The 19986-nt window shown below is 55.0% G+C and overlaps 10 protein-coding genes across 10 annotated transcripts; 5 read left to right on the forward strand and 5 right to left on the reverse strand.

The window, feature by feature from the left end:
* Positions 1 to 160: 160 nt before the first annotated feature.
* Positions 161 to 727, reverse strand: KRP23_14376 (Protein LATE ELONGATED HYPOCOTYL; the record flags this gene model as incomplete). Its single annotated transcript, XM_067885192.1, has 1 exon — positions 161 to 727. One exon carries the CDS (start codon positions 725 to 727, stop codon positions 161 to 163), a length of 567 nt encoding a protein of 188 aa, XP_067737391.1.
* Positions 728 to 3163: 2436 nt separating this feature from the next.
* KRP23_14377 (putative sterigmatocystin biosynthesis peroxidase stcC) lies at positions 3164 to 3952 on the reverse strand (the record flags this gene model as incomplete). The annotated part of the gene is made up of 1 exon (XM_067885193.1): positions 3164 to 3952. The coding sequence occupies one exon, from the start codon at positions 3950 to 3952 to the stop codon at positions 3164 to 3166; it is 789 nt and encodes a 262-aa protein (XP_067737392.1).
* Positions 3953 to 4691: 739 nt separating this feature from the next.
* On the reverse strand, positions 4692 to 5387 carry KRP23_14378 (putative sterigmatocystin biosynthesis peroxidase stcC; the record flags this gene model as incomplete). Its single annotated transcript, XM_067885194.1, has 1 exon — positions 4692 to 5387. The coding sequence occupies one exon, from the start codon at positions 5385 to 5387 to the stop codon at positions 4692 to 4694; it is 696 nt and encodes a 231-aa protein (XP_067737393.1).
* A 1657-nt stretch (positions 5388 to 7044) lies between these two features.
* Positions 7045 to 8354, forward strand: KRP23_14379 (uncharacterized protein; the record flags this gene model as incomplete). The annotated part of the gene is made up of 3 exons (XM_067885195.1): positions 7045 to 8022; positions 8110 to 8173; positions 8245 to 8354. 3 exons carry the CDS (start codon positions 7045 to 7047, stop codon positions 8352 to 8354), a joined length of 1152 nt encoding a protein of 383 aa, XP_067737394.1.
* Positions 8355 to 10080: 1726 nt separating this feature from the next.
* On the forward strand, positions 10081 to 13221 carry KRP23_14380 (uncharacterized protein; the record flags this gene model as incomplete). Its single annotated transcript, XM_067885196.1, has 3 exons — positions 10081 to 10262; positions 10340 to 11445; positions 11594 to 13221. 3 exons carry the CDS (start codon positions 10081 to 10083, stop codon positions 13219 to 13221), a joined length of 2916 nt encoding a protein of 971 aa, XP_067737395.1.
* Positions 13222 to 13377: 156 nt separating this feature from the next.
* Positions 13378 to 14211, forward strand: KRP23_14381 (9,11-endoperoxide prostaglandin H2 reductase; the record flags this gene model as incomplete). The annotated part of the gene is made up of 1 exon (XM_067885197.1): positions 13378 to 14211. One exon carries the CDS (start codon positions 13378 to 13380, stop codon positions 14209 to 14211), a length of 834 nt encoding a protein of 277 aa, XP_067737396.1.
* Positions 14212 to 15051: 840 nt separating this feature from the next.
* On the forward strand, positions 15052 to 17555 carry KRP23_14382 (Protein kinase 2; the record flags this gene model as incomplete). Its single annotated transcript, XM_067885199.1, has 2 exons — positions 15052 to 15470; positions 15539 to 17555. 2 exons carry the CDS (start codon positions 15052 to 15054, stop codon positions 17553 to 17555), a joined length of 2436 nt encoding a protein of 811 aa, XP_067737397.1.
* A 358-nt stretch (positions 17556 to 17913) lies between these two features.
* On the reverse strand, positions 17914 to 18805 carry KRP23_14383 (putative carbonic anhydrase 3; the record flags this gene model as incomplete). The annotated part of the gene is made up of 2 exons (XM_067885200.1): positions 17914 to 18428; positions 18502 to 18805. The coding sequence occupies 2 exons, from the start codon at positions 18803 to 18805 to the stop codon at positions 17914 to 17916; spliced, it is 819 nt and encodes a 272-aa protein (XP_067737398.1).
* Positions 18806 to 19131: 326 nt separating this feature from the next.
* KRP23_14384 (uncharacterized protein) lies at positions 19132 to 19415 on the forward strand (the record flags this gene model as incomplete). The annotated part of the gene is made up of 2 exons (XM_067885201.1): positions 19132 to 19290; positions 19350 to 19415. 2 exons carry the CDS (start codon positions 19132 to 19134, stop codon positions 19413 to 19415), a joined length of 225 nt encoding a protein of 74 aa, XP_067737399.1.
* Positions 19416 to 19465: 50 nt separating this feature from the next.
* KRP23_14385 (uncharacterized protein) lies at positions 19466 to 19948 on the reverse strand (the record flags this gene model as incomplete). The annotated part of the gene is made up of 1 exon (XM_067885202.1): positions 19466 to 19948. One exon carries the CDS (start codon positions 19946 to 19948, stop codon positions 19466 to 19468), a length of 483 nt encoding a protein of 160 aa, XP_067737400.1.
* Between the last annotated feature and the right edge of the window lie 38 nt (positions 19949 to 19986).

Consider the following 19986-nt stretch of genomic DNA (forward strand, 5'->3'; position numbering starts at 1 on the left):
GGAGAAGTACACTGATACATGTAATGAAGAGCGGGGGGTACTGGTAGAAACTGGAGGTGTACCGGGGACAGTGGACGGCAGTTTAAGGCACTTACATGCAGCGAAGTGAGTTTTTATATGCGGAGAGGTCAGTAACAATACCCTTCAACTTCAGCGCGATCTAAATGCCGAAGGTCGAGGCTGTAGCCGTGTCGGCGTCGCTGGCGTCTAACAAAAAGTCGCTATCCTGCATGTAGGGAAGTGGGTCCTCGTGGTCGATCTCACTGGGGTGGAAGTTGTCCAGGAACTCCAGCAGTACGGCGTGCTCTGTGGGGTCAAAAGGCGGCTCCACCATCGAGGGTTCTCTTGTGTGACTATCGGTCGCTTGTGAAGACGACTCGGAGAGTGCGCTGTCGATGCTATCTCTTCGGTCCCTTAGCTTTCGTCTCTCGATCTTCTGGCGGTACTTCTGGGCGTGGGTCATTGTTTGCCGCGTGGTTCTTGTCCCGACGTGATCGGCGATGACTTTCCAGGGACCGGAAGGGTAGAGCTCCAGCGCCTCCAGGAATCGGTCATGCTCGTCGGTTGTCCACAGTAAACGACTCCGCTCACTCGGTGGGTCTTGGCGACGAGAGCGCCTCCGTTTTGATTTCCCACTTTCAGCAGCGCGAAGTGGTATCCGGATCAACTGCTGGTCCTCGTTATCTCCTTTGAAGAGCCCGCTCTGCACAACTTCCGAAATTGTCATGATTTGGTCACTACTGGTATGTTGCCGTGTGTGAGTCACGAGGTTAATTCTGAAATGAGGACATGCATGTTGCTGCGTTTCGTGAACCGCGTTGCATTTTGCCAGACGCTCCCGACATCGTGCGATGCACGTACACCACGTTGTTGTCCTTTCCGAGTTGGGGCAGCATCTGGAGATGCAGTCCCTGGCTATTATCCAGATTTATTTCTCGAGCGAGTGGCACCGCAGCCATCGCAAGCACACTGAATTGATCGTGACTGATGAATAATCACCCGGTACTAATCATCAGCGTGGTAGATTAATCCGCTATTACTAAGTGGTTACGGGTGGGATTTTCACTGCGGAAACTGAATAACCCCTTTCTAGAGTCAGACTATTTGGTAAAACGGTCAAACAAGACATTGGAGTGTGTCGTTTACGACCGCCTAAAGAGTGGATTTTCGAGCAAAGCTCACGTGGGCCAAATGTACGGATCCGCCTTGAAGTTGAGCGAACGACTGTCGATTCTATTGCCGCAATATGACGGGCAGCCTGCTGGCTGTGTGCACTCGCCTGGAAACAGCCTGCATCATGCAGGCTGTTTCCAGGCGAAGGCTATTATTAATAATATGCAGTGCATGACCTTCGTCGAGCGCCCGCTTGGTTATGCAGGCCCCCCATCTTGCGTAGTGAGCCCGAGTAAGAACGGAAGTACTGTCCAGTGACGACAGTACTGTAAGACACAAGCTTCTAATCAAAACTACTGGTTCACATGTCAAGGGTGCTTTGCTAGTATACATGTACGCGTGTCGATGACGAAGACTCATCGTAATGTGATTGTTATATTTTTCAGCATAGGATACGAGTCACCTTCATGCATCTCGTTTGTGGTTATCAAACTAAACGATGACGGTTCTACTGAGGTTTACCTGATAAGTGACAGCAAACGTTCTTAAACAAACGCATACACCCACTCAGCGGATATTGTGTCAGCGTCATTGTTGCACAAGTTTATGAGCACCTCACAAGCGAAGCCTTCGAAATTGATTGTGTGGCTGTCTAATTTTCACCAAGAGCCGCCTTTTGACCCCACAGAGCACGCCGTACTGCTGGAGTTCCTGGACAACTTCCACCCCAGTGAGATCGACCACGAGGACCCACTTCCCTACATGCAGGATAGCGACTTTTTGTTAGACGCCAGCGACGCCGACACGGCTACAGCCTCGACCTTCGGCATTTAGATCGCGCTGAAGTTGAAGGGTATTGTTACTGACCTCTCCGCATATAAAAACTCACTTTCGCTGCATGTAAGTGCCTTAAACTGCCGTCCACTGTCCCCGGTACACCTCCAGTTTCTACCAGTACCCCCCGCTCTTCATTACATGTATCAGTGTACTTCTCCGAAGGGCGATCTCTCACTGCATCCGACTTCGCGATCGATGACGCCCTAAGCTTACCACTCAAATCAAGTTTGTGCCGTCGTGGCCAGGCTCGGCTCCTGCGGCTTTTCCCCATGGCATCTCGGCGGTACGTGGCACCGAGGATCGTCCCCGTTCGTATCGTTATGTGCACTTTTGATTCAAGTGGAGCTCGAGCTCTGGGCCGGCCGACGTGCGTCCGTCTCGAGCTCACTTGGCTTTTGTATCGGAAAATCCGTTTTTCAATCAAATGATACGTTAAGTCCAATTGTGGCCGTTCTATGGATAGCTCCTCAATAACCCCGCGGCCGGTGTTTACTCCACGATAAAGCCCGGCCTCAGCATGGGTCGAGCTGTCCAGACCGATTTAAAACACGGGTAGAAGACATCCACCCACTGCACCGACGCCTCAAAGCGCGGGGTTTTCGATCGACGACCGCTCTTTCTCTCCCACCCACTTCCCTTCCTCCCACTGGAGCATCTATCAAGTGTTCGACCGGGCTCACCGCCAATGTATCAGGAAAATTTCCACTGTGGCGATGTCGGTCCTTGCTTGACAACGACGAACGTATCCAAGGTTTGGTTGAAGAGCTCCATTCGTTTTGCACATTGAAGTCGAGGCTCATTTCCGTTTCAGCGTTGACAGTTGCGAGTGTTTCGGCTGAGAGCGAAGGAGAATCGTTAAAACAACACAATGACAGGCGATCGTAGCGGGCTGAAGCCAATTATGGCCCCATAAACAAATGTTGAGATTACAAAGGTCAGACTTCTTCACAAAACCTTGTAAAACCATAATTAGTCAGGGTCTGAATAATTATGGACCACTGGTTGCTTCGAGAAGTTGCGCAGCCATAAGGATCGAGCGCACAGCTCACGCAAATCGGGTCTTTGACGCTGCTTCACTTGCATAGTACAGTATCAAATCATCGTGTGTCACTGTTTCTGGAGCAACTGTGAAACTCTGCTAAAAAAGAATTCTTTGTGTTTGTTTGTCGATCTGATACTTTGCGATTTTCCACTCTGTACTCACTCGATTCGATTAAGATGCAAGTGCAACCAGTTCTGCCGACGTGGCATTAAGCCTCGCGACTGAGACAGGCTCCACGGACTTCACAAAGTCGCTTGGGATCTGTTCTTTGACAAGGAACGAACGTGCGTGCTCAACGGAGATAGCATCGCCTTCTCCGAGTGCCACCAGAAGAAGCGCCGCCTGCAGGAAGGATTTTTTCTTCTCGCTGGCACCGAACGTGCACTCTGGGTTCGTCGTCTCGCACAGCACCGCTCGGTCCTTGCGGACAGAAGCCACGGCAGGGGTGTTGATCATTCCATCGGCGTCGGCACGAGTAAAGACGTCTTCTGCGAGAGTGGCATTTACCAGCATCGGGTCGTGTCCAAAGTAGGCGTCTGTGTGCACCAGCGATGCATCGTGCTCGGGTGCATTGTGATGACTCAGAAAGTCGAGTGAGAAGATATCGGGCACTTGGCTGACCTGTGTTGTGGCCGTATCGTTCGCCATGTTGTACACGTTCATGATCGCAGCCTTTAGAACGCCCTTCGCGATGTTCTGGCCATCGCGCGGCAAGTAGCCATGGTTTGCGAGCGCGTTGAGAGCTGGGCACGGTGAGCGGTGGAAAGCTGCAGTGGTGTTTAGCACACCCGATCCTTCCTTGGCTGAAGGCTTGTAGTATTCCCCGACTTGGAGTTGTTCGACGAATTGGCGGTATCCCTGGTTCTTTTGGCCTCCGCCAGCTTGCGTTGAAGTTACATCGCGAATAGCAGTGGCAGCGAGTATGACGACCAAACCAGCATACAACGTACGAAGCACCATGTTGAACGTGGCGGGTGCTTGAGTAGGAGAGTGGCGGAGTGGCTGCTAGTCGGCAAATGACCGTGACAGTAACGGAGTGTGCCGTGTTATAAAGCCCCAACCTTTACTGTAAGGCTACACGGAACGTAATGAGCCGGGTGTCGCTCCAGTGATGATCTCCAGATTTGTTTGCTGGTGGTCCAGGCGCGCAGCAATGCCAAAAAAGTTTATCTTGTTGAAGTGAAGCAACAAACACAAACAAAATTAGGAGGCTATCCACATAGAGCGTCACTGTGCGTTCTTCCTTCGCTTTTTGCACCAACATAGCACGTTGGGCCCCCACGTACACGTATATTTTCCCCCTTCCAGACAAACGTGTCCTCGGTTGAATCATGCTACGAAGCACACAAATTTAGAGCTGTCGTCGTTAGCTAACTAAGCTTAACTAACCTCACCTCTACCTCACCTCTACCTCTGGCTTAACCTCTATCTCTGTGGCCCACACATTATTTCATACAAAACCCAAGTGTAAAATTGTATTGACGCACACGACACTGGCAATTTCAGGCTAAGACCAAGGTGGATGTCAAGCAAACTAACGAGCTGCCCAAGGTGATGAAGGCACTGCAGCACAGTGACAAGGTGGTGGCACAGACGGTGACCTTCAGTGGCTGCTACGAGACCAATTAAAGCAGGTTAAGCTTAACTATGGCGACAGCTCTACTACCGATACACGTAGGTGACCTCGTTCCTTGGTCTACTACACCAATGATTCTGCCTTGAGGGTTGCGGCTCGGGCAAGCAGCTCGACAACGCCGACGGTGGATTTAGGAGCCTCGTAGTCGGCCGGAAACTTCTCGTCCATAATGAACGAGCGCGCGTGCTCCACCGAGATCGTGTCACCGGTGCCCAGGGCCATCAGAAGCACCGACGCCTCGAGGAAAGCTAGAGTCTGAGCTTTCACCCCGTACTGGCACTCCGGGTTCTCAGCGTTGCACGTTTTGCCACGGTCTTTGCGTGTAGCGGCCACGATCTTGTTTGTGAGCAGTCCATCGCTTCCAGCGCGACTGAAGAGGTCCTCAGCCAGTGTCTCGTTGGCCTTCATGGGGTCGTAGCCGTAGTAGGCGTCCGTGTGAGCGAGCGACGCGTCGTGCTCGATCTTGTTGTGAATGCCGAGGTAGTCGAGGTTGATCGTGTCCGGCACTTGGGAGACTAGAATCGCCGCCACACCGGATCCGATGTTGTACACGTTCTCGAGAGCGGTAGACAACATGTCGTGCGTGATGTTCTGTCCATTGCGCGGCAGGTAGCCGTGATTAGCGAGCGTGTTGAGTGCGGGGCACGGCGAGCGGCGGTACGCAGCCGTCGTGCCGTAAATTCCCGAAGTTACGCTGCTGGCCGGACGGAAGTAGTCACCCTCTTCGAGAGCGAGCGTGGACGAAGATGTGACGGCCATCGCAATACCAGCGGCGGCGAGTGAGCGAGTGAATGACACCATTCCGAGTCGGCACCGAACTTACTTGTCCACTTGAGGGCAAGTTGCGGAATGAGCTGAGCCGGACCGGATCGCTTGGTTGACCTACGGAAGAGTCATTGCTGTCACGGCCAGTCGCGCTTGGCATCCGGGAGGCAGGAATCGGTGGGAAGGCATTACTGCGCAATTGAGGTGGTCGCGGACGCGGACGTGTATTCCGACGGTATCAGAGTACACTGCTACCCCTCATTATGCGCAGATGGTAACAAATCGATTTCAGAGGGATATAGGATAACACAAGCATAATACATATGATCGGTGACGAGACCCTCGAAGATGATAAATGGATATGTCGGGGTATCGTAAAACCGAGGTGCGCATAACGAAAGGTAGCACTGTACAACACGTCGATCGCATGATGGATAAGACCGATTCACCAGATCAAACGAAGACAGCACCCATCCATCATAGGGTGACACGAAAACTGTGAGTCTGGACCCCCGGACCAGAGCACCAACTCCGCCCCGACGCTGCGCGAGCTGTGAGAACACTCTGCTGTGGCAATGACTCACAGTCTTCAGTTTTGGTGCGATTGCAACAAGCCCCGTGCAAGGTGAGCGGATATGTCAGTTGGATAGGTTTCACCAGTGTACAACACAGAGTTAAAGGACATTGGCATCAACTGACTATTATTTACAGCTGTGCACTGACGTCGGACTCCATGCGTAGCTTCATGGAGGCAACTCGCACTCTCTGCAGTGCAAACGCTGCAGGTGCATTTGCAGTGCCCAAACACAGATCGAAGACAAGCGCTTGGCCGAACGATTTGTCCAAGGCCTGTCCGGCGCAGTGTCTCTCACGACCATCGAGCCTTTCCGTGAAGTACAGTACATGGGCAAACGATCGATCCAGTTCAAATTTCGACTGTTCAGATTTCGACTGGCCTGAATTCTCTCGCCGACTTCAACGCCGGTAGCTTCAGCACTGCAGTTGCCGATCTTAGCCGTTATGCGCCCAAATCTTATTCGCACAACTACGCGAGGCCGCTGCGAGCACCACAAGCAAGCTAAGGTACCGTACTCGACGTTTGGTGCTTGCATTTCGCAACGCAGTTATAATGTAGCGAGCGCAGTCTGTGACGAGGCTTGGACACATTTCAGTAGACAGCCCCGCCTTTCCCTGAAAGCCTGCCTCCCCGCCAAGGAAAGGCCGAGCGTGATCCTCGCTCGAGCTTAACCCAGCGCTGTCCTTCATTAGAGCTGTCGTCATAGCTTCATTTAAAAGCTACACTTCTTGCCTACCCTCCATACAAAAGCAAAGTAACAATATGTGGTAATGTTTATACTTGGTGTTTGTATCCCGGAAACGGTGTGGGTCACACATACAAAAGTTATCTTTCCAGTTTTTCCGAAAAATCCAAATATTTTTCTACGAATGCTCCGGAAATACGCCCCGAACATCGTATATTCGGACTCCAAATCCTATCTCAACCCAATTCTACGTGACACACACTAAATAGGATCCACGGGGAGCAGGTGTCACTCCCATACCAGAGACATCCCCCACAATCGGCCGTCGAGTTGCAGGGCTCAATTGCAGACCAAAAGGGAGGAGGGACCACACGTGTAGCCAACCAACCATGGACTTCTCGTCGCCTAATGAACCCGACGTGGACATGATGCATGACGACTCGATGCTCAGCGCCAACCTGGCGGCGCAGTACGGCCACCCGCAGCAGCCTCAACGCCCGATGCCCCCGCACCAGGGGATGCCGGACCCGCAGACGGTGTTCCCCGGCGTGTACGTGCCCGGCCTGAGCCCCATGGACCAGCCCCAGCAGGGCGATGCCATGGAGGAGTACGCGCGCCTCATGGGCATCAAGGTCGAGAACGACGACCCGAACGTGAACGCCAACGCCTTCGGACCCACCAACGACATGGCCAAGATCCAGGCCAACGCCGCGTACTTTGAGAACCTCATCAGCCGCGACCGCAACGACGCCATGGACGACGGCAACAACGTGACATCCATGACGCTCCCCGCGGGCATTGGCAGCGGCATGAACCAATTCATGGCTGGCCCCATTCCCGCCCCACAAGTGTACAACCCCACCGCGGAACTGGCCTTCCAGGACGGCGGCTCGCGTCTCTACGACCCGTCGGCCGGCTTCCCCGGACAGAGCCCGCCCATGCCGTTCCACAAGGGTCCCCAGGTGCGGCCCGGCATGCTGCCGCCCGACATGGTGGGGTCCCAGACCTTGCCCCCCGAGTACATCTCGGCCATGATCAAGAACAACCCGACGCACAACTTTGACAACCTGAGCGAAGACGAGAAGCAGGCGCTCATCAAAGAGGAAAAGTCCCGCGAGCGCAACCGCGACCACTCGCGCAAGTCGCGGCTGCGCAAGAAAGAGTTCGTCGAGTCGCTCAAGCACGAGGTGGGTCAGCTGCAGGTGTACCAGCAAATTTGCGAGCAGTGCATGGACTGCATCGCACTCGTGGCCGCCGAGGCGTCCGCGGTGTTTTTGTTCTCCAGTGCCGCCTACACACGCGTGCTTGGCTACCAGAACCACCAGATTGTGCCTGGCCAGACGAGCTTCCTCGATATGGTGCACCCGGTAAGTCGCTGTTTACGCTCGTGCAGTCGTGCTATTTTGCAATGTCTCTAATGGTCAATGCTGTGCGATTGTGTTTCGGTGGCGAAGGACAATGTGCAAGAAGTCCGTGCAGTGTTCACGAAGCTCAACACGCTGGGCGAGACCCATAGATGTACGTATTTCAGTCTTGGCATCATGTTTGCAGGTCGGGGCTGACTAATGGGTTGTTTATTTTCCTCGCAGTTAAATTCCGAATAAAATCAACGGACGGCGAGTTTTTCAACGCGGAGACGACGGCGCGTCTGGCGGAGAAGGGCGTGGTGTGCTCGACCCGCGTGGACCGCGACATTTAAGAGCGGGGACACGATGCAGCAGGCCCAGTGAGACTGGCGATACGAACCTAAGGAGCCACTGATAAGAGGACGATCGACGACGTCTCTGGTGGCAGACGGGCTCTGCAACGCATCGACCGAGAAAACAGCCGAGTTGGCAGTCCGGTGGTGTGGGTGGAGGCAAGCAACCTATACGTATTTTAATTTTGTTGGTTGACAGCGCGGAGATCAAGTGTCAAATGGTGCCGAGCAGCGAGCAAGAGAGGAACTAACAGGAGGTGATACACGAAGATACTCGGCACGAGAGGCAGAGCAGGCAGTGAATGTTAATATACCGCGTTTGATGGCTGGCACCTGGGGAGCAGCGAGAGCGGATCTTGAGTCGCGATCAGCACCAAGCCTTTTACTACAAAAATATACAAATGTATGCCAAGAGATTTTGCTGAACCTGGTGAACCATTTCGTGCACAAAGGTGAAGTACAACTTGTGCTGCACAAAGATAAGTTAGAAGAACGCTTGTTCGCAATCTTTCTTGTCTTCAGGGCCGTTGCTGTCCAAGTAAAGCCCAGTCTTAAGTTCACATTACTTGTGAGGCCAGTCCAATGCCGGGTTTGCTGGGCATGGGACCCATGGTGCAAGCAACAAAGAAACGATGGCTGGAAACTGGGGTTCGTGAATTGTGGGAACGCACCATCAATATTCCAAGTTTGGAATGCGGAGTCCGCATTGCGGACTCAAGTACGATGGCGAATGCTCGAGGAGTTGTATAAGTGGGAGATCAATCCAGACGAACGCGGGTAAATCGTTCAGCTCGAGTAGCATCCTCGGGCAACTTCGATGGATGCGAGGACCCACTGGCTCCTTCCACTCGGAGAACACGCAGGACGAGTATCACTATGACTGGCCCTGGAGAGAGAGCAATACGATCTACTATGCATCCTGTGTATGGATAGTATAATGCGCAGATTCGCTCAGCGGTCTTGCCTGGTCAACTACAACTCACGAAAGAACTTCGCAGACTCAAATCCGTGTCCCTGGCCACGAGTGAATGCCTCGGACGATCGCCCCATGCATCCCCTAAACGATCGCCATATCAAGTGCATGTACTTCTACCATCGACTGAAGGGGCAACAACCATTCCCTGCTGCGACACCGAGCCCTCCATCATTGCCGAGCCGTTCGTAGCTGCCCTCAGCAACAGAGAACAATCAACAAGAACTTTGCATGGTAAGCTTCGGTGCAATGGCCTTTCGCTGAGCAATATGAAAGATAGAGCTTCGTTGTGCATGTACAGTTACAACGAAGCTCTATCTTCCATCTTCCTTAACGGAAGGCCGAGCACTGTCAAAGGCTACCTACGACATCCCCGCTCGCACCTCCACAGCACACGCGGTTGTTGTCTTGGTGGCTGTGGCTGGCAAAGAGGAAGCCATGTCGTGTGACGGGCACGTGTCGGTCCACTGATTGCTCTATTACACTGTGCATGAAGCACGGCGAGCCGCCCGAGAAGCAGTCGTTGCCTGCAAGGGGGCACAATAACGACCCGCCGTTCGCTAGCCTTCGAATCCATGGGCTTGGTGCAAGAGAGCACTTTGGCCGAGAACTTCTCGCAAATGACACAGGCTGAGCTCCATGTCGACGCGGCATACAAAAACCAAGTGCGTCGCATCCCACTCTCCAAAAAACAGAACCAGAAAGGTGCCTTCAGTTCGTAATCGGGCACGTAGCGGATACTCGGTGTAACGCATGGAGGCAGCGGCGGTGGAGAGCATTTCCAAGGCGCTGGGGCTGCCGCGGCCCTTCCTGAGCGAGCCCAACCGCGCCTTCACGCAGCTCGAGACGTGGCAGCAGCTCACAGCACTGTTGGCCACGCAGCCCGTGAGCATCAGGCCGCTCGGCTACTACCGCACCTCTGACAGTATCGACATGTGCGCGATATGATATGAGTTGCTATGTTTTAGAGTTCTCATATGACTGACTCGATATGACCGTGATATGACGCCAGCTATGTGTTCGAGTGCTCACTAGGCGACGCTTCCAGCGCTCGCCGCTACAGCTGGAAGGTCTACCGCCGCTACCGGCACTTCCAGAAGTACATTGCGCACTCGTCAGAGCTGTTGGCCAGTCGCTCTGTGCGCGTGCCGCGACTATCCCAGGCTTATCTCAAGATCTTCCACGCGCAGCACTGCAAGGACCGCCTCGTGGAGCTGCACAAGTGGCTCGAGGGCGTGGCCGAGAACACGCAGAGCTACTGCCAACAACTGCAGGACAAGCAGGAGAAACAAGAGAAGGAGAAGCTACTCGCCCTCCAGCAGCAGCGACTCGCGCAACTGGAGCAACAAGCACGTGTCAAGAAGCACAAAAGCCACAGCAGCAGCAGCAATGCAACTGCAGCCCGAGCTACACCTGATGAGCCCCTGACGGCTATGAGTACAGGCAGGCTGCGAGCGCCGTCGACCGCTGCCAGCACGAGACGACGCAGCAGTATCAGCTTGAAGACGGTGGAGCAGCAGGGGGACCCGGCGCTGTATGTGCTGAGGACAGACAAAGCAGAGGCCCTGCCGGTCGTGATGCTCAGCTGCTTCTTGTTTGCTGGAGCCAACTGCCCGTTCCCTCATGTGTTTCGAGGCATGCCGAGCTTTGCGTTGGCGATGGAGGAGCTGAATGTGCAGATTACACAGGCAGTGCCCGCTGTCTACCCGTCGAAGCTGAGAAACTCCATGGCGACGAGAACGGGTCTCGGCTTGAGGTTGATGCCAAGTCATGAGCAGGACGGACAGTTCCTCGGGGCGACGGTGGCAGGATTTCTCCGTGATCAACAAGAGCTTGACCCGGCATTGGTGGATGTTCCCGTGGGAGCCAGACTTGTTCGCGTCAATGGCATTGATGTCAGTGATTCGCCATTTGATCAAGTGCTGATCCAGCTACGCAGCGTGGGTCTGCCACTGCGTCTAAGATTCTTGTACAACCCCAATTTGAATCGCCAGGCAAGCAACTCAGTGACACCGCGAAACAGCGTCGATGCTACCTCGGATGGAGAGTCACTGAGCGGTAGACAGCGTGTAGTGTCGAGTGGCAGCGGTGGGAGCAGCAGTGGGAATTCGACAGCAGGTCCAGGCCGACACAGGAAAGCCTCCTGTAGATCCGAGCTACCGCAGTTACAGTGTGGACGCCCCGCGGTCAACGTCTGGACTATTTGGCTCGGTGTTTGGTGATTTATTTGGCACTGGGAGTGGCTCTGAGACTAGTGGGGCTCTAGGTTCTACGAGCTTTGCTAGGACTGTTAGCGGTACCGGCAAGCAGCGTGGCGAGACGGCTGATATTGCGATGGGATCGGCTCACCACGCGATGTTGAACGGTAGTGGGGCCCTATTTTCTTGGGATGATGTGAGCGGAGTGTCCCGCGACCTTATTTCGCGTGGATTCTTTTCACACCTACCGCCGTCGTTGCTCTATGAGCTTCGTCAAAAACGCCGAGCTGAGAGGAAGGCGAAGGCTTTCCTTCCTGAGCACGACGGAAGTGACAGTGACGAGAGTGACGATAACCAGCGTCCTGAAGAGACGAATGCAATAATGGCACGAAAGGCCCAAGGCGTGTGGAGCACGGCGACTGGCCCTATGGGTTTATCTTTTGGCGCTTGTAAAATCTGCGATGTGGAAACGGCGATGCTGGAGGTTTCCCCAGTTTTCTTCTCGTCGAGGACTGAGCACCGTGGTAGCGAGAAGCGTCTGTGCAAGGGCTTTGTGCTGGCGTCTATCAACAACGAAAGCACAGTTGGCGCTCCATTTGCGGTTGTAATGAAGCGATTGCGCTCGGCATCGCGCCCTACGAGCTTGTGTTTCCGTTGGTATCAAGACTTCAGCCCGTTCTTGGAGACGGAGCTGACAGAGCAGCACGGACGCAGCAGTCGCCGGTCGTTCGGCTTGATTAAAAGCCACGCGATAGGAGCAAAGGCGTTCGTGAACAACTTGGACTGTGTGGCTGAAGCGCAGACGGACCTCAGCAACAGTCTGCAACTCGCGCTGATGGAAAACGCATCGATTCGCGATGAAATCGGTGTGCTTCAAGACGCCCATCGTGAATTGCGGCTTGCTCAGGAGCGCGCCGCTGCGCGGGAGCTGATTTTGCAGGCGAGAATCGAGCAGAGCGACCTCGAGATTACCAAGCTCACTGAGGAGGTGGATGTCCAGCGCCAAGAGATGGAGAAGTCGCGCCTGCGTGCGCAGGAGGCCGAGGCCAAGCTGGCGACCAATAAAAAGGAGTATGAAGCGATGCTGGAGAAAGCACAAGAGAGCGCCAAGGAGCGGCTTGCGGAGCATGAAGAGCAGTTGGTAAAGGAGTCGAACCGATCCATTGAGAACGCCAATAGACTGGCGGAACGTCGCGCGCAGAAAATGTTGGACGCCGCCGCGAGTGAAAGCCAGCGGGAGCATGAGACGTACCTGCAGAAGCTAGCAGAGGAGCACTCGGAGGAAGTCGAGAGTCTCATGCAGCAAGTGGCCGTGTGGCGTCACCAAGTGGAGGTGCTGACGGAGGCCGAGAAGCGGAACTATGCAGCGCTGGTGAGCAACGGTGTAAACCCGTACGGAGACTATCAGCGCTCTCGTTTCGGCTACTCGAGCACGGACTCGCCCTTCGCAGATCTCAAGAGTGGAGGCAGCAGCGACGTTCAACTTGGAGTCCAGCCATCTCGTCGGAAGCCAGGGAAGCCGCAGGGACCCAGCGCTTCGACCGCTGCCACTGCAGCCAAATGGCGCGACGGCAGTCCCCAGGACGACAGTAACAAGAACAAGAACCACGCGCTCTCGGGCGCCTCGGACCAGTCGTCGCAGTCCAACAACGGCACATTCTGGGATCGCATGGTGTCGCTACTCGCCACGGAGTGATCACACGACCGAGCTGCGTAGGAATGTGTGTTAAGTACTTATAAATTTCAGCAAAACTTGAGCTTGTCCTGCGTGCTGCATCGTTGGCTTCCAGTATCACGCATCGTCTCATTCGAAAAGATCCCAGCTCCTGCGCAAGACCTCGAGGCTTCTACCATGAGCGTGACCATCCCGACCAAGATGCTGCCCAGCGGCGCGCAAATCCCCGTCATCGGGTTCGGCGCTTACCTGGAGAGCCACGTCTACGATTCGTACAACGTCGTGCTGTCGGCGCTGAAGCAGGGCTACCGCCACATCGATTCGGCTCAGTTGTACCACAACGAAGCTGCTGTGGGTCAAGCTGTCCGAGACTCGGGGATCCCTCGAGAGGGTTTGTTCGTCACGAGCAAGCTCTTCCTCACGGACTGGGGGTACAAGAAGGCGCTGGCCAGCGTCAGGAAGAGTAACGAGGAGATTGGGCTCGGCTACATCGACCTGTTCCTGCTGCACGCACCCGGCGACACTTCCACGCGTGCGGAGACTTGGCGCGCGTTGGAGGAGCTCCAACAACAAGGTATCTTGAAGGACATTGGCGTGTCCAACTTCAGTGGAGCGCACATTGACAAGCTCATGAAGACGGCCACGGTGAAGCCCGCAGTGAACCAGATCGAGCTGCATCCGTGGCTCACACGTCCGGAGACGGTCCAGTATTGCAAGCAGCACGACATCATCGTGGAAGCGTACTCTCCACTGGTGAAGGCGTTCAAGATGAAGGACCCGACGCTGAATGAGGTGGCCAACGAGGTGGGCGCCTCGCCGGCTCAGGTGCTGGTGGCCTTCTGTCTAGCGAACGACATCATTCCGCTGCCAAAGTCCATCCACGCACAGCGCCAGAAGGACAACCTGGAGGCGATCAACGTCAAGCTTTCTTCGGCGCAAGTCGCGAGGCTCGCAGCGCTGGACGAGTACTTTGTCACGGACTGGGACCCGATCCGCGACGAGGAGGTGTAAGATCTTCTAAGCTGCACATAGTCAGCGTGTAGCCATGTACCAACTGTTTTGACTTCTCTGAACTGAGGCTGGAATGCGTCTTCGAGGCCCGACACTTCAACCTGCGTCTCAACTTGAGGATCATGTGCAATTTTGCCGTTCCCCGTGCAATTGGGAGGAAGAAGCAGGGTGTCGAGGTCTTATGCGGGCTAGGATATAGGCTGTGGTGAGCTGCTGAGCCGAGCGTGGAAGGCAATCATTGCAGCCGCGTAATCTCGACGTTTCGTGTGTCGAACACCAATGCAGTTTCTTTCGCAGCCACCGCCCCATCCCACGGCGAACACTCTATGGCCATCGATTGGACAAAATGCGAGGTGATGGGAGAGCAACTCGTGTGTGCCACACTAGAAACCTCCGTCTCCATCCTCACTATCGAATTATATCTCCTCAGTCCATCATTGATCCAAGTCATCTTTCTATAATATCACCTATCCTTACTAAATCACTGTCAAGCTTATCAAACAACTATAAGCAGGTATCTATATCCTCCATCCCCTCTTTACTTTGATGATGAGTCGTCTTATAAAGGTCTGTCTCTCTCAGCTATTCAGCATCACTAGCCAGAGGACGAGCTGCAGCCGAGCACAAACCTCCCAGCGGCAACCCGCGCTTCCGCCATGATCAAGGTCAAGTGGGACTCCACGTACCGTCCAACGGGCGGCAATGCAAATGCATCCGCCGCCACCTCCACGGCCCCAGCACCCGCAGCTTCGGGCGAGCGCCCCACGCTCACCGCGTTGATGGACGGCATCGTCATCTCGAGCACCAGCAGCACCAGCAGCACCAGCAGCAACGCGGCCAATGCGCGGCGGCCCCCCAGTGCCCAAGTGGGACATGGGCACGATCTCTGAGGACACGATGCCCGCGGCCTTCACGGCGGCGTCCGCTGGCTGGTCCAATGACAAGTTCGAGCTCACGGAGGGCGGCGAGGTGCGCAGTCGCAGCTCCAGGCAGCGCATCTCCAAGCAGGAGATCCGCGAGCACGGCGAGGAGGTTCTACGTGGCCTCATTGACCACGTGCACACGAGGATGCTGCAGGAGTTGCTGTTCCTGGAGCAGGCCATCCCGCCACTTGAGTTCGAGCGCAGCTCCGTCGAGTCCGGCTTCGACCCGGGCGCCAGCACCGCCGGCAGCACCAGCAGCTCAGTGCGGTCCAGCTCCTCCAGCATCTGCTCCACGAACGACGGGTTCCGCATGATGATCGACACTGACGAGCCGCGGTGCATCTTCCACACGAGCAAGAACTTCAGCGTGGCCGAGAAACTCTCGTCTACGTGTGTTCCTTCAGGGGGTTAAGTTGTGGCATCTGGAGCCGCAGTGTCTTGCTGAAGGACGGAGTGCAGGTGGGCTCCATGCTGCCGTACTTCCAGAAGGCCATTGCTGCGGGCTACGGCGTGTTGGTCATGAACCCCAACATGAACACGCAGCTGATGGTGACTCCGGATGGAACGGTGGAGAAGATGCCGATTCGAGGATCCAGCAACGCCGACGATCACTGCGACCACGTGTGGCGCAACTACATTTTCCCGTCGGCGGCGCACAAGGTGCACTTTATCGCGTATGGTTATGGAGGCGTGTTGGTGACGCAGCTGATTGCCAAGTACCGCTACGAGCTCAAGAGCCGGCTGGGCAACGTTGCCTTCATCGAGAGCTCGCACAAGATCGACCCGTCCTGGAACTCGGGCTTCAAGCGGTTCTTCTCGCAGCACAGCATCTCCTGGTCCCGGTCCGACTTCCCACTCAACACAGAGCTCAGTCGCGATGCTACGGCGTTTGCATCCAGTGGTGGCCCGAGCGGCACGGGAACCGCGACTAGCAGTGACGATGCATTGTCGCCGTCATCTCGTTCACCAAAGAGCCCTAGCGCCGCGCAACTGACAGGATTCGGCTGCATCTGCCTGTCTGCGGGTCCTTGTGAGGGCCCCAACGAGAGTCCTGCGTACACGACGAAGGCTGTTCTGGACACTGTGTTCGCGTTCCTTGCGTCCCCCACACCTTACGAGTTCCAGCGTCGCGCCGCGCGCGAAGTGCGTCTGAATACACTCTTGGAGGAGCAGCAGCAAACCCGAGCAAAGGGCCACGGTGCTCGCGGTGGCGAGAAGGGAAAACCTCCCCGCGACCAGGGCACTCGTGCGCGCAAGCCATCAGTATACGACACGGTGCTGGGAGGCGCTGCTGGAGGCGCTTCTCGTGAGCTGAAGCCGCGTGAGTATGACACGTTAACTATCGACGATTTCGACCTCCTCCGCGTGGTGGGTCGCGGTGCCTTTGGTAAGGTGATGTTAGTCCGGCGTAAGGTGCCACACCAGCAGAAGGGAGCTCGGCTATTGAGCCCACGGACGATGATGGCAATGGGCATGACCCCCCAACAGATTGCAGGTGCTACAGGTGGCGAGAACGGCAAGGTGTACGCCATGAAGGTGATCAAGAAGGCCGCTGTGTTTGCCAAGAACCAGGTGGAGCACACGAAGACGGAGCGGCGCATCTTGCAGGGTGTGGATCACCCGTTCATGGTGAAGCTGCGGTACGCTTTCCAGAACGACGCGAAGCTGTACTTCGTCATGGACTTCTACAACGGCGGCACGCTGCACTTCCACCTGCGTCGAGCGATGCACTTCGACGAGGTGCGCACTCGGTTCTACTCGGCCCAACTCGTGCTGGCCATCTCGCACCTTCACACGTACAACATCGTGTACCGAGACCTGAAGCCGGAAAACATTCTGCTTGACGACAAGGGCTTCATCGCGCTAACGGACTTCGGTCTATCGCACGACCACTTCGACAGCAAGGACGGCATGCAGACATTCTGTGGCACGCCCGAGTACATCGCGCCCGAGCTCATCCGTCGTGTGCCGTACGGAAAAGCTGTGGATTACTGGTCGCTGGGCGTCCTCATCTTCGAGATGCTCGCGGGTTACACGCCGTTCTTCCACGCAAACCGCAAGCGCAACTTCCAGAACATTGTCAAGCTCCCGCTTCGGTTCCCGTCCGAGTTTTCCGACGATGCCCGCTCACTGCTGCGTGGTCTGATCTGCCGTAACCCTGCCAAGCGACTCGGATCAGGCCCGTGTGGAGCCCAGGAAATCATGGACCACCCGTTCTTCGGCCAAGTGGACTGGGAGAAGCTCTATAAGCGTGACGTGCCTGTGCCCTTCAAGCCTGTGGTCAAGTCGGATGGCGAAGTGAACAATGTGCCGGAATTCTTCAAGCGGCAAGAGGTGGTGGACTCGGTGGTCTCTGACGCCCCCATTGGCAAGAGCCACGTCTTCCAGGGTTTCTCGTACACGGACCCGTACAACCTGTAAGAACAGGATGAGGAGCAGATTTAGTGGATGGCCTAGGCCGCGTCTTTGGTGTGCCAGCGTAGAACAGGGAGAGAGGAAGAAGAAAAACTAAACCGTGGAGTAAGATATCTAGCGAGCAAGCTACGATCAAGTGTACAAAATTGCATGCGTGTTTTCTGTGGTAACATGACTACTACATCCATCTCATAAGGAACGTAAAAGAGAAGACGCTTATGTGATTGTGAGCGACTGCGATTCCTCTGAAGCTCGACATGCATTTACTACTTTTTATCCTTTTCTTGGTTCTTGCGCACACACGCAGCGGACACGATCACATTATCCAGTTGTCGCCAGCTTCGAGTGCCTGGTAACTACAAACTCAGTAGTACTTGATTTGACGGTCGTTCAGGGGTTGTGTGGGGCGGTTGTCCGACGCGTCGTTGGTGGACGGTAGCTCGTTGTACAGAGTTTTCAGCTTGTGGAGCTCATCGTACGAGATCGGGATGGGGTTGTTGAGCACCCACCAGTCGACGACTTCGCTGCACGGAGGCGTGGTGAGACTTCCGTTGTAGTTGAACAGGTGGCTTTTGGCCACAAGGCCATTGAGCATCTGAGCGTAGTTCAGTCCACTGTCCTGTAGGTTGAACGTCTCGCCATCAGTGTCCAAGTCGTTCCACAGGTTCTTGATGAAGGAGCTTTCCTCCACGTCCTTCTGGGCGTTAAGGAAGACGCCCGTCACTAGGATCTTGCCGCTTCCGTTGACGTCCTTGTGGACGAAGTGGATTTCAGCATCGTAGTGGTACTCGTCGAGCGCGTGCTCCGACGTTGAGTGCACGTGGAATTGAGCCAGTCCATACTCGCGCTCATCGAAGTTGATCGACTTGACCGTGCAGTCTGCAGCAAGAACAAATCAACACAAAGCTTCAGTTCTATCGTCCCCGAAACGAGCCAAGCACTCACAACTCACGCTCGTCTCCATGGATCTCCCACTTGTACAAGTCCTCGAGCTTCTTGAGCGAGAACTTCTCACAGTTTCCTCCGTATTTGAGTGGAGCGTGGTCCATGCCCCAGTCGTCATGGGACAGCTCCCGCATCGGGATGTTGATCGGGGACTGGTGCGTTCCTCCACAGGCCGAGTAGGACTCCTTCCAGTCCGCAGGACCCAGCTCCTCATCCGTCGTCTCCTTGTAGCCCCATTTGGTCGTCCCAGCGTGGATCGCAGCCAATGCCCCCGCAACCAACAGCAGTACACGCGACATCGGGCCAATCATCCTTTCAACGCCTTAGTCTTCTCTGGGTAGGATATCCTACCAACCGAGCCGTGAATTCGAAAATGGCATCGAGGAGATCCTCCCCGCGGACTTCCCCATAGAGACCCTTTGAAAGATATTGACCCAAAAGTGCAATCCAGTCGGCAATTGACGGCCCACAATTGCTGCAGAGCGTCGTGGCGCCTCCAAGGTGCTGTTCGCTCCGCCGTCCATTACCAAGATCGAATCCACGGCGTTTCGCGTAATATATGTGGCAAACACCACAAATAATGTCTAGTGTGCATTACACTACGTATTATTTTGAGCATCATATTATTTCGTCGAGAATGAGCGGCGCTCCGGGAATGATGGCGGGCGGCCCTCGCCGTGGTGTGAACGTGGGCGGCGGCAGCTCCACAGGCCGCGCCATGTTTGCTCTGTGCGGTGGACTGGCGGGAGCCTATTACGGGTTCTACCTGCAGAGCAAATACATGGAAGAGCGTCGGGTACGTATTTGCGTTAAACCAATGCTTTGGTTATTATCCAACTCACTGGTACGTAACAGGTGGCCGCGCTGGTGGAGACGGAAGCACGCAAGCGGCTGGAAGAGGAGAAAATCGCCCAGAAGTAACGAAATTCGACACCCACTTCTGTGATAAATACTGTAGTATCTTTGTATGTTCAACTTGCAATTGTTGGAAGGGAAACTTCCCGAACAGCCGAGACTAGCAGCAACATTCGCTTTTGCTGCTGCACCAAGATCTCGACCAATTTCCGCTCCATGGCGCGCATTTCTTGCTCTTTTTCTTCTCTTCGAGCTCGAAGCGCGCCCAACGTTTGGTCCACCGTCCGAATTTCGGCTTTTTTCTTCTCGATCCGTTCCAAAAGAGCTTCGAACTCTTCGTTTAGTCGGCGTTTCTTGGCTATCACTGCCATATTGAGGGGTCCGTTGCTATTGGGTTGCATCATGAGGTCACGGAGTGAAGTTTCGATGGTCTGAGCTTCACTTTGTAGCGTTTCGACATCCCGTTCCAAAGTCAATTTCATCTCTTCGACTTCTTCCAGTTGTTTCGTGACAATTGAGATTTCGTTGGATAATACGGCACTGGAGCTGCGGTGAGCGACCAACTCGTCGCGTTTGTAGTTGGTGAGGGTTTGAGTCATTTCACCGTGTTGAGTCTGGACTTGTGACCAAATTTCGT

Source organism: Phytophthora ramorum (assembly GCF_020800215.1).
Source record: "Phytophthora ramorum isolate Pr-102 chromosome Unknown Phyram_PR-102_s0021, whole genome shotgun sequence".
NCBI classification, from domain to species: Eukaryota; Oomycota; class Peronosporomycetes; order Peronosporales; family Peronosporaceae; genus Phytophthora; species Phytophthora ramorum.